The sequence below is a fragment of the Hemicordylus capensis genome, chromosome 1, assembly GCF_027244095.1.
Source record: "Hemicordylus capensis ecotype Gifberg chromosome 1, rHemCap1.1.pri, whole genome shotgun sequence".
NCBI classification, from domain to species: Eukaryota; Metazoa; Chordata; class Lepidosauria; order Squamata; family Cordylidae; genus Hemicordylus; species Hemicordylus capensis.
Window position 1 is genome coordinate 243,410,908 of NC_069657.1, and position 12,156 is coordinate 243,423,063.

At 41.1% G+C, this 12,156-nt stretch overlaps 1 protein-coding gene across 5 annotated transcripts in view; it reads right to left on the reverse strand.

Annotated features, from left to right (window-relative positions):
- Window positions 1-12,156, reverse strand: part of ITSN2 (intersectin 2) — a 124,139-nt gene that overhangs the window by 30,068 nt on the left and 81,915 nt on the right. Inside the window, exon 30 of one of the 5 annotated variants that reach the window (XM_053283886.1) lies at window positions 1,385-9,851. The exons of the other annotated variants lie outside the window; for them this stretch is intronic. Within the exon in view, the coding sequence (XP_053139861.1) occupies window positions 9,850-9,851 (2 nt within the window). The 3' untranslated portion in view covers window positions 1,385-9,849. Of the gene's footprint in view, window positions 1-1,384; window positions 9,852-12,156 lie in introns of those variants that run through there. 5 annotated transcript variants of the gene reach the window in all.

Consider the following 12,156-nt stretch of genomic DNA (forward strand, 5'->3'; position numbering starts at 1 on the left):
TATTTTCTTCAAGGATCTTAGGGCTGCATCCATGGTTCAGTCTTTTGATCCTCACAACATCCCTGTGTGGTAGGTTAAGCTGAGAGTTAGTAACTGGCTCACAATTGCCCAGTGATACTTCAGGATTTGAGCCCAGCCTCATCATTCTCTCCAGTTCTCTGTCCACGACACGGCACTGGTGTGTTAAGCTGTGTTAAGGTAGGGAGATTTCATAGGTTCTTCCCAAGGCAATCATGACCATGATAAGAAATTCTGTCTGACATGACAGACAGCTGTCTGACAATGGAAGGGATCTGGCAGGGCTGCTGTGCAACTTAAAAGGCAGTCCCAGCGGTATACCGATGGGGTTGCTGTAGAAGGTCTTAAAACTGCTTCCAGGCACCAGAACAGCACTCACTGTTTCCAATGAAAAGTGTGCTGTGCTGCTGGCCCAGAAACAGTTTTAAGGCTTTCCACAGCAACCCCATCATTACACCATCAGGGCTGCCTTTTGTGCAGCAGCCCCATACAGTTGACAGAGGGCTCCCTGTCATGTCAGCCCCTAATTTTAAAAGCTAACCACTCTTTAATGAGAGATTTCAAAACCAGTAGCAGCACGGACCACATCTAAAGATCTCTTCACCAAAGAAGACAATTCATATCGAAAATGCTATGGGATTTCTGAGTTCCTAACACAAGCCATCTCTAATTTATTCGGAACTCTAGAGTCCCATAGCATGTTCAAGATGAACGTAGAATTATGCCTGCTTGTTGTCTGGGGATCATGAGATAGGGTTAGGAAATGCAGGAAACATTCTGGCTGGAGGGACAAGTAGGAGGATGGACTATAGGTTAGCAAACTGGCTGCCACTGCAACAGGAGCGTGTAGAAAAGGAAAAAGTTGTAGTGGTACAGCTGCATCTCAGCCTTATCAAAAGCTTGGTATGCCACTCTTGTATGTCAACACCATAAGTTTAAAACCACTGTCCGCCTTGTTCACTGTACCCAGCAGGCACTGTTACACTACACATTTAATGTGACTTAATAACAGTTTAATAGCCCTAAATTCCTTGTAACCCTATTTTGGTGAGAATGATTTGGTAGAAGTCTCTAATCTCTCATGAATGAAAATTCTCAGAAGTTCTTCCACTGGGCACTATGACAAACAAACAGGCTTTGAACCTTTGGTGCGTGCTGCCGCATAAGTCAAGATGTGGTACAGCAACACTACAGTATAGTTAAAAGTAAAACTGGGATGGGCCTCAACTTCAGTACTTTGCAACTGGGCTGCAGGGCTGGAAAGCAACTGTGGCAGGAGAAGAAAACTTCTCAATATCTAAATCATGTTTGTAGGTAAAATTCAAGGAGGCTAATTGTGATAGAAAAGAAATCACACACAAGTATATTGTTTTGTGTCCCTTTAATAAAATATTTTTTGCATAGTTATTTCCAGTTTTCAAAAATCAAGAACAATTATCTCATGCGCAGCATATGCTGTGTTTGCATGATGAAACACTGATTATTATCCCAAAACTTAAATACTAGAAAGCCCCCAAAGAAAAATAAAATTAAGGCAGCACATATAACTATGTATGAAAGAGTTCAATATAGTTAATTACAGTAGAGCAGCATTATGCTGTAGCAGCCAAAAACACCACTACCAGCAGAGGTCTGTCAGCATACATGTAACAAACTCACTGAGAACAGTGCATGGTTGGATCGATTCCAAACGCAATACAAGCCAACACAATATAGTTTGGCAAATACTTATATTTATAGGCAATTAGCAAATCACAATTTGATTGTGTGATTTATTCATTTTTAGGTTTCCCCCCTCTAAATTGAGACTTCTATAATTTTCCTAAATCAAGAATTCTAGAATTTTGTAAACAAAAATAATCACTTGCATTTTTAAAGCTTTTTTTATGCCCTTCAAAGTGCTTTATACATTGACTTTTCCATAGGTCTTCAGAATCCTGTACCAGATGCAGATTGTTAAATTGTTCAGAATGGGTGGGCAACATCCAGATGACGTTAGTCATGACTAAGTCCCACTGAAATTAATGGGACTTGTTAATCATGATTAACTTATCTCATTGATTTCAATGGTGCCTAGTCATGACTAATTTAGTCTGAATGCTGCCCAGTGTTATCTAGGCTTAGTCTAGAGAACTGCACAGCCTTAATTTCCCTGCCATTCTTGTGACATCCTATAGCTACCATATTCCATTCATAATTACCTCAACCCTGTTTCTGGAATGGGGGCAATACGAATTTTATGTTGCCTTGCCTCAGTGATAAGTTGTACTTCTGTTTATGATTACATGAAATGAGTCTTAACCACCAAAACTTTCAAGGAGCAAAGCAATTTACATTTAAAAACAACATATACATGCCCCAAAGCCAGGGCACACCCATTAAAATGTGTGCCTTTTTCTTTTAACTGTAGGCAGCCATGTCACATTACAAATTACTCGGGGAACTTAGGTGAGTGGGTGGGGGGGAAAGGCCAGATGTCCCACTGGATATGTGGATTTTCCTGTGGATATGATTCTCTGGATTGTGCCTTACATAGTGCCTCAACTGAACATCTCAATTAGCATAGAAGGATTCTTTAATCTTGCCTTGATATGCAGCAAGTATGGCTTCTCAATAATAACTGAAACAACATCTAAAAGGTTTTTTGCATTCTTTTTTGATTGACTAAACAATTATCTGAAGCACCTGACTTGACCTGTGTAACATTAAAAACAAAGAAAAGAAAACTGCAATTGGGGATAATTCCTTTGCTGTTTTCATTCAAGATCAATACTATGCTAAAATAATACTGCAGTGTCCTAGAAGAAAAAGCACAGTAAGAGTGTATATTTGTTCTTACTTGTACCGCTTTCAAACTGGTATCTGTTTTGGGTTCCAACCTAAGTTAAAACATGTTTATGAGTGTGGTTTCAAAGTAACAGCCTAGTTTACAAGCTGTAATTTATGGCACCTAAAACTAAGCTTACTCATACTGATAGTTATCGTTGGTTTAGTATGTACACTGATGTTCCCTCCCATGCATACACTGAATGTGTGGAATGAGGAAAAGGGCTACTCCCAACATCAATGTACCAGGTGCTCCCACTCCTGATGTCTACACGTTTAGCATTAGTGGTAAAGCTGTACATGCCAAGAGCCCCTTTAGCATTAATGGTGAACTCATGGGGCCAGGTCAGCAAGTGTGATCCTGCTCCACCTAGACGTGTTCAGTGGGCATGGGGCAGGACACATCTGCATACCCTCTGTGTGTTATGCTATACAGGGCATATATTTACTGGAATGAGGCAATTCAGAAAGTTTTCTTGTACTTCTATCAAGCTATATACAACACTATGCTTATGTAATTATTGAAGAAAAGTATCATGATGGAAATCTACAAAGTGTGTGTCATGTCAACGTAAAAAACCACAACAAAACCACTGGCTACTGGGGAGTTAATCAGATTTTGTTTAAACCCTTGTAACCCTTGTTGTTATACTCAGGCCTATATTCAATTCATTACTTGTAGCCCACCAAATCAAATGCAGCCCATCAGCCATGGTGGGGTCAATAAACCTCTTGTTCCTGCTTCCTGTCTGGGGCAACATCAACAGAGAGGTGGTGAGATATATGTCAGGCCACTAAATGGCTGGCAGGCAGTAGTTTGGCTTGGTGCGCGAAAAGCTGTGCAAAGTTAGAGGAATGGCGTCTGGAACTACATTCTCATTTGAGATCGGAACATGATATTCCCAGATATTAACATGTCAGAGATGACTTTTAGAAATTGCTAAATCACACTGACAATTTGTGCAAAGAGCTCACAATACTGTATTATTTTTATTATGTAGCATCACACCATTAGCTAAAAAGTTTACTATCAGCAGAAAGAAAATGCTGTCAGCGGAACAGCAAGCCATTTGTACATTTGCTGCTTCCAATAATGATCACTTCATTCTGTGAAAAACGATCACAGCAAAACACAAAAAGGATAAAAATTCATTCATAATTTGATGTAGGCACATGATTATTCTGTATTGCACAAAAGACCCCTTTCCACAATAATGGGCAGGTATCCATTGATAAAAGCCTATTGAGGCTGCAATCCTATGCACACTGACCTGGGAGAAAGCGCCACTGAATGCAACAGGATTTACGTCTGAGTAAACAAACATAGGATTGTACAGTAAGGATCAAACCAGTCATTACTTTAAATACATCATTTGACCTTGCATTTTCCCTTTCCCTTTTTTCAAATAGTAGATGTGGGGCTTGCGAACCAGAGTGGAACCATGGCAGGGATGGATAGATAGTAGGGCTTTAACACTTTGCCATTTGCACCAATTTAAGTTTCTCCCTCACCTCTCAAAGGAAATAGCAGATGTGGGGCTGTGGTGGGGGCAAAGAGTTAAAGCCCAACACCGCCCCATAGTGGTTCTGATCTCACACTCATGCTATTTATGGAAAAAGAAGTGTGTTGGGGGAAATGCAGGCTCAAACAACACATTTAAAGTAACATATAGTTTGACCATAAGAGTATTTAACATTAATACTCTTTTAGACAAAATGTTCCAAAAGGCTTCTGAATGAATGAAATTGTAATTTTTGCATACACATTTAAATTACAGTAAACATTTCAGACTCTGTACACCATAATTGTTGCTTGCACTCTCAGATTCTAAAAACTGGTTTTAGATGTTATCTGTCATAGATCATAGAACTGTTTTACCAAATTAATTGTCATTCTTTAAATGATCTTCATTTAAAAATACAAGCTTCGTCCCCACCCCAATTAAGCTCTTAACTTATAGCAGTAGTATTATGCAAAGTGTGTTAAATATTTATTTTAATCACGAAAGATTTGCATCTTCAGTAGCAGCAAGAATCACACTAAACTGCCCCATATTCCCCTGGCACACTATAGCTTAATGTTGCCTTGAAGTGATCCTTCTGCTTAGCTTTCCCCAAAATTGGGGCTATCTCTTAGGACTGCATAGTAAATTTGGAGGAAAGGATAAGGCCACTGACAAAACTGATATTAAAGAAAGATCAAGGCCTGATTGGATGGCCAAAATGGACCTTTACTCCAATCAAAGAGTATAGAATTCAACAAACCAGAAAACCAAGGAGGGACTGGTCTCCTTAGAATCACTATATGTGGTAACAGAGGCGAACCTAGGTAATTTTGGAGCCTAGACCTAATGGCATTGGGGGGGGGGGTGTTCCCCCCCGCCAGAGAAGCTGCAATCCATTTCTGGGGGTGTGTGGGGGGTAACACCAGAACGTGCTTAGAGAAAGCTGGAAACTGTCTCTCTCTTTGTATTTTTAGAAAAGATTCTGAGTAAGATACTTCCCACTGACTTGCAGAGAGATACCACATTATACATGGACAATCCTTCCACTTAAATTAGCAGACCGCTTAGCATTTGGAGGCCCCCAGGCCTGCTGGGGACTGGACCTCAGCCCAGAAGTCTGGTCCCAAGAGCACCACTGTGTGGTAATACTAAGCCTAAAAAGTAACTTATTACCAGGGACATACTATGACTCTCCTGATCAAAATGCTGAAGATGATCTTGAGCTGGAGAAAGGAATCAGGGAAGTACCCAAGGGAGCAATTATTGTAATAATGAATGACTTCATTTACCCTCACATAGACTGGGTAAATTCATATTTCAAGTCATGACAAAGATACTGAATTTCTAGATATCCTAAATTGTAGTGGTCATGGAACTGACCAGATTGTAGTGGTTATGGAACTGACCAGAGGGAAGGTAACTGAATTAAACTGGGTTTAATTCTAAGTGATGCCTAGGATCTAATGTGAATTGCAATAACAGATAGATAGTGAACAGTGACCAAAGTTCTTTAAAATTCAACATATATGTAAGTGGAAAATTGCCAAGAAAATCCAACACAGACACAATTGACTTTAAAGGAGGAAACTTCTCGAACATGAGGGGACTAGTAAAGAGGAAGCTGAGAGGGAAACTTGGGAGTCAATTATCTCCAGAAAGTGTGGAAGTTATGTAAAACCACAATAATAGGAGCACAGTTAGAACAAACACCACAAAGCAGGAAAGGTACATCTAGACCAAAAGGATGAAAGCTAGGCTAATGAGGGGAGTTATTAAAAATTACATGTATTTTTTAGTGGATAATTTCTGGAAGTATCCACTACTGGGTGGTTTACTCTAGATAGTCTAATTGTGTTGGGATTTATGAAAATATAAAAAAAATCAATAAAATGTCATTTTATTTCTATATTGTTCATTTTGAACAATATAAATACATGTAAAAGTTGGTTTTAGGCGTCTCATTGTTCTCTGTAGGGAATGTGGTGGTGGTGGGGAGAAAAGGGACAACCAAAGTCATACTTCGCCTAGGGCACCAAAAACCCTTGGGCCAGCCCTGAATAAACCATCCTATACTGCACAGGAGATGGCAATGGCAAACCCCTTCTGTATTCTACCAAAGACAATCACAGGGACAAAGACAAGGACAGGGACAAGACAATCATAGTCGCCTGGAGTCGATTCCAGCTCGACAGCACACTTTACTTTACTTTGGAGAAGGCAATGGTAAACCCCTCCTGTATTTTACCAAGAAAACCACATGGCTCTGTGGTCACCAAGTGCTGACACCGACTTGATGGCACAAGCTTTCCTTTTCCTAAGGAGGATATGCAGATTGCAGAGAGGCTGAATTAGATCTTTGTATCTGTCTTCACTACAGGACACAAAGGATAGATACCCATGTCTGAACTGATCTTCTCAAGGAGGGAGTCTGAACAACTGAAGGTGACAAAATGTTCTGGGGCATATCAACAGATTAAAAATGAATAAATCACCAGGTCTGAATAGTATCCAATATGCGCGTTCATAATGAACTACAATGTCCTGATCTGCTAACAAAAATATGTAATTTGTCCCTAAGATCAGCTTCTGTGCAGGATTATTATAAGGTAGCTAATGTAACATTGATTTATAAAAAAGTATGTGGGGCAATACAAGAAATTACAGGTTGCTTAGTTTAACATCTGTTCTGAATACAATGGAAGAGAACATAACTAAATATAAAATTATTAAGCATATAGTATAAGCCTTGCTAAAGGGGAATCAGCATGGATTCTGCAAAAGTAAATCCTGCCTCACTAACCTCTTAGGTCAGCTGGTGGCATACTATACATATCAACAGGCATGTGAACAGAGGTGATCCGGTTGGCACTGTTTATCTGGACTTTCAAAAAGCTTTTTTAAAAGGCACCAATGGCTCTTGAGTGAATTTAGCAATCTTGGGATAAGAGGATAGGCCCTTCTGTGGACTGGTAATTGTCTGAACAGCAGGATGCAGAGAGTAGAAACAAATGGACAATGCTCATAACGGAGGAAAGTTAAGAAGTTGTTTCCCCAAGAATCTGTACTGAGAGCAGTAGTTTTTAACTCATTAATAGAGTTTAGAGCAAGCAGTGAGGTGGCCAAGGTTGCAAGTGACACCAAACTATTCAGGATCGTGAAAATCAACATGGATTGTGAGAAGCTCTAAAAGGATCTCTCCAAACTTGGTGACTAGCCAACAGAATGGCAAGTGCGGTTCAATGTAAATAAGTGAAAACGGATGCAAAATGGGGGCGGAGAATCACATATACATTGATGGAATATGAGCTATTGATAACTAACCAGGTAAGAGATCTTGGGGTTGTGAAGCACAGCTGAATGAAAACATCAATCCAGTGTGTGGTGACTATAAAAAAGTCAAATTCCATGCTAGGGATCATGAGGAAAGAGATAGAAATAAGTTACTATTCTAATGCTGTATACAAATTAATGGTGTTTCCACATCTGGAAAACTGGCTGATACCCTGACCAATGATGAGTGTGCCTGCTTCGAGGGAGCTCTTACACAACTCCTCCAGTCCCACTCATGCATGGCGTTGCACAAGAGCCCTTAGAGTTCAGAGCATTCTCTGTGCCCCAGAAGGGCTTTGCAAGATCAGAAAGATTTAGGATGGACAAAAGGAGTTCTTCACACAATGCATAATTAGTCTCTGGAATTTGTTGCCACTGGATGTGGTGATGGCCACCAATTTGGATGGCTTTAAAAGAAGGTTAGACAAATTCATGGAGGAAAGGTCTATCAGTGGCTACTAGACATAAGGCTATAGGTTGAGTCTATTTCTCTGGATACCAGCTCCAGAGGAGCAATGGCAAGAGAGGGATAGGCCTTCATCTCCTGCTTGTAGGCTTCTCAAAAGGCATCTGGTTTACCACTATAAGAAACAGGATGCTGGACTAGCTAGGCCTTTAGTCTAATCCAGCAGGGTTCTTCTTATGTCCTTAAGTTATGGTACATCTTTGCAGGACAAAAGGAGGAAAAATTCTATGCTGACAGCGGCATTGACTAGAAAATATCCAAGAGTCGAGGAAAATGTGAGACATGGCTGCAAGAGTAATAAAAGACACTATAGTTAGAGGTATTTCTGTATGTTTAAGTGTAGCTAAATAATGTGAAAAGAAGATAGTTGTGCATTTTCTAAGATCTAAGTTTACATTACATGCACATGTATATGACTGAACCCCAATGGCCCTTTTGCCCAGGAAAATCCATGTTGGGAGGGAGCAACACGAAGAAGGAATGCTTAACCCTCTCTTTCCCCACCACTCCTCCAGTGGAGTTTCAGATGCACAATCACTTTGGACAGGCAAGCACATACACGGGAGCATCTAAGGCTTCCCTGCGCCCTGTATTCCTCCCATCCTGGATGGGACTGTTTCCAATGTCCCTTGTTTCCAGAAAGTGGAGTGGAGTGGGAAGGATCACATTTAAGGCCAGGAGAGGTACAGGCTGCAGGGAGGCCTGTAAGTCCAATCATCCTCATAAAGATATGGGGAGTGCAACAGGGCCTAGAAACCTCTGAGCTTGCCATACTTGTCCTGTAGCTGATGGGACTCTCTCTGCTGCCCTGTCAATCCCAGAGAGTCATCTGATGGGACAGAGCTGACCAGAAAGGCCTGCTGAACCCGAGACCTCTATGCCCCACCATGTCCCCGATGATGATATCAGGAAAATGCTGGGGCCTACAGAACTTTTAGATTCTTTTTGGCTCTATAAAGTAGATTCTGAAATGGGACTGCAAAAAGTAGACACCTGCCCTCACCCCAAAAATTTCCAGCCTGGATCTGCTCCATCATTACTCTGTGCTTTAACACACAATATGATTCTGTGATATTTGAGAGGGCCAAACCTCTTGCTTTTCTCAATGTTCACCCTTTTGAAAAAGCCACTGTATTGGCTGGATTGTATTTGTGTCAGACAAAACAGTTCTAAGATCTAAAACCCAGCAGACAGAGCAGAAGGATAGAGTGCTTAAAACCATACAAGGCTTTTTTTTTAAACTTCTGCTCTTGGTTAAAAAAAAATAGCACTGTGGACAGAATCATGTGTGAAGTATATTATGAGCATGTATCAGCAAAGAATAAATCAGCAAAGGAGGCAAATGGTGAAACATCATAAGAACACAACTACCCTTGTGGAACAGGAAAAATAGTAGGTCTTTGTGTGCCTAAAGTTGCACCATGCCAAGAGATAACTCGACAACCATGCTAGTAATTCATGATTGCTCCTAAATAAAGGGAGTAGAGGAAACCAGATTGGACAATGCCGAAAGCCACACAAAGACCCACTATCTAATCAGTGTGTACAAATTAATTTTAACTGTACAGCATAGAACCAAATTTGTTTTATACTAAAGTGAAGCAAATGAATTGTTTCAGAGAGATCTGAGCAGGCTGTCCATGCTATAGTCAAAGTTGGATAGTGGGTCTCTGAGGTGCTTTCACACTGGAAGACAACACTGGATCCTTTAAAAAAAAAAAACACAAGAAAGAAAATTAGGGACAAATGACTACAACCAAATTTACAGAGTGAAACATGTATCTGGTACAATCAAAGGCAGATAATTTTTTTCCCTTATCGATACCTTTTCTGATCTACTTTATCCAACAAAATAATAGCTCCCCCTTTGCCGGATCGAACACCACCTGGTTCGGTAAAGAGCCAGACCAAACACCCCCGGCTGTTCGGGGGTGTTTACAAATAAAATATTTTTTTTTAAAAAAAATTTAGTTACCTATCCCCTCCAGGGGTCGCTAGCACAGCCTTTCGCGAACCCCGCCAAATCGAATCAAACCAGGGCAGGGGTATGTGTGTTTTGAGAGGGTGCCGGACCGAACTGGCCTGGTCCGGGTCCAGTTCGAACCAGAACCGAACCAGGGCAGCCGGTTTTGTGCACATCCCTTGTGTGCAGCAGGGGCATCACAGGCTTGGAGTGGGCCCAGAGACAAAAAGTGAAGCTGTGCTCCTGCCCTACTACTGCCTTCTTCCCCAAACCTCATGTCTTTCTTGCAGAAGAACTGTAAGGACATAGTGAAAAGCAAAACCTTCTCAGCGTGCCTTTTCTCTCGCTCCTATTCAAAATAATAGCACACATGCAGACACTTTCATACACACAGTTATGAGTGCACATTCCCCTGGGTCAGATTTTTTAACTTATATACCTAGTAAAATCATCTCGTGTATTCAAACAACATCAACAATGCTACTTTCTTATTCACCCATACACACAAAAAATCCAGTTAGCCCAGTAAAGGTTTTCCACAGGAAACTGGGTACCAGATTTCACCTGGGAGAGCAAAGGTGCCCCTAGCCAGTGGGGCCCACCTCTCTCAGGGGCTGTGGGATATTTGACCCAATTATAGCTATGCCCCCAATGTGCAGGCCACATGAGCAGTAGAGAAAAGCAGCAAGGAAGCTGAAGCACAGGACACATTGATCGTTGCTGCAGCTACCGTCTGCTGCAAGTTCTCTTCTTTGGAGTCACTGTGGTGTCAGTTTCTCCCTAACTCTCACAAGCCTAACAAAACCACTAGTTCCAGAAAATATGAAAATAGAATATATACAATTACTAATTTTGCCCAATTTATTCAAGCAGCAACATCTCAACCCACATTCTCACAGCAAAAATAAACATTTGCATAGTACTCACACATGACAGTGGACATCATTTTCCTTAAACAGAGTTATTTTCATGTAGGAAAAGTGACATGCATTTATTTACTATAATGTATATCTTGCTTTTCTACAAACTTAATTACAGCAGTTTAATATACCCTCAGAAATGTCAAATATCTGCCCAAACAGTTCCCTGTCTACTAGGGCAAACTGAAGGTGTGAAGTGTAGAATCCAATGGAAAGTGTTGTGATATGCAAGGACAAGCCAGTGGAGTGGAGTCAGGAATATTAACAGTTAAATGAAAGCGATATTATGTACAGAGGGGCAAGTGCAGACTGGTTTTTCAGTGCTTTTGCTGCTGGCTGTTTGTTTGCCTCTACTCCAGGACTGGAAGATAAGTAACTAAAGTCCCATTCAAAAGCTGGCCTAGATCAAGGAATGGATTAACCAAAAACACCACACCAAGAAATGGTCACATCATTCCTGCATGCATGAAAGAAATTAACACTGGCATGCTCAGACTGCCATAACAAAGCACTATTGCTTAAATATATAGTAAACTACATTTATAAGATCTCAAGACTTTCAATTTTTTAAAAATCCAACTTTGAAATGATGAATTATTATGCTCTTTTGAGAGTGTTTCTTATAAACCTAGCATTTGCTTGTTACATATTACAGATTTGTTACAAATGATTTCAGGGGATTATTGCAACCATTATCTAGACTGACTGTAACAGTGAACATGGTGGCTATTCAGAGTACTTTATACAGGGTTAGTATTATCCTCTCTTAAGGCATTAACATAAGAACATAAGAACAGCCCTGCTGGATCAGGCTCAAGGCCCATCTAGTCCAGCATCCTGTTTCGCACAGTGGCCCATCAGATGCCGCTGGAAGCCACAGGCAGGAGTTGAGGGCGTGCCCTCTCTCCTGCCATTACTCACCTGCAACTGGTACTCAGAGGTAGGGATGTGAACGGTCCGGAGCAGTCCGGACCGGCACCGAAGGGGGGGCCTTACTTTTAGGGCAGGGAGGGCTTACTTACCCCTCCCGCCTCTTTGCCCTCTCCAGTGCCCGTATTTAATAGACTAACGTGGCGCTGGAAACCAGCCGCCCCCGCCCCCCCCCCGCCGTGAGCAGATTTCTCTGAA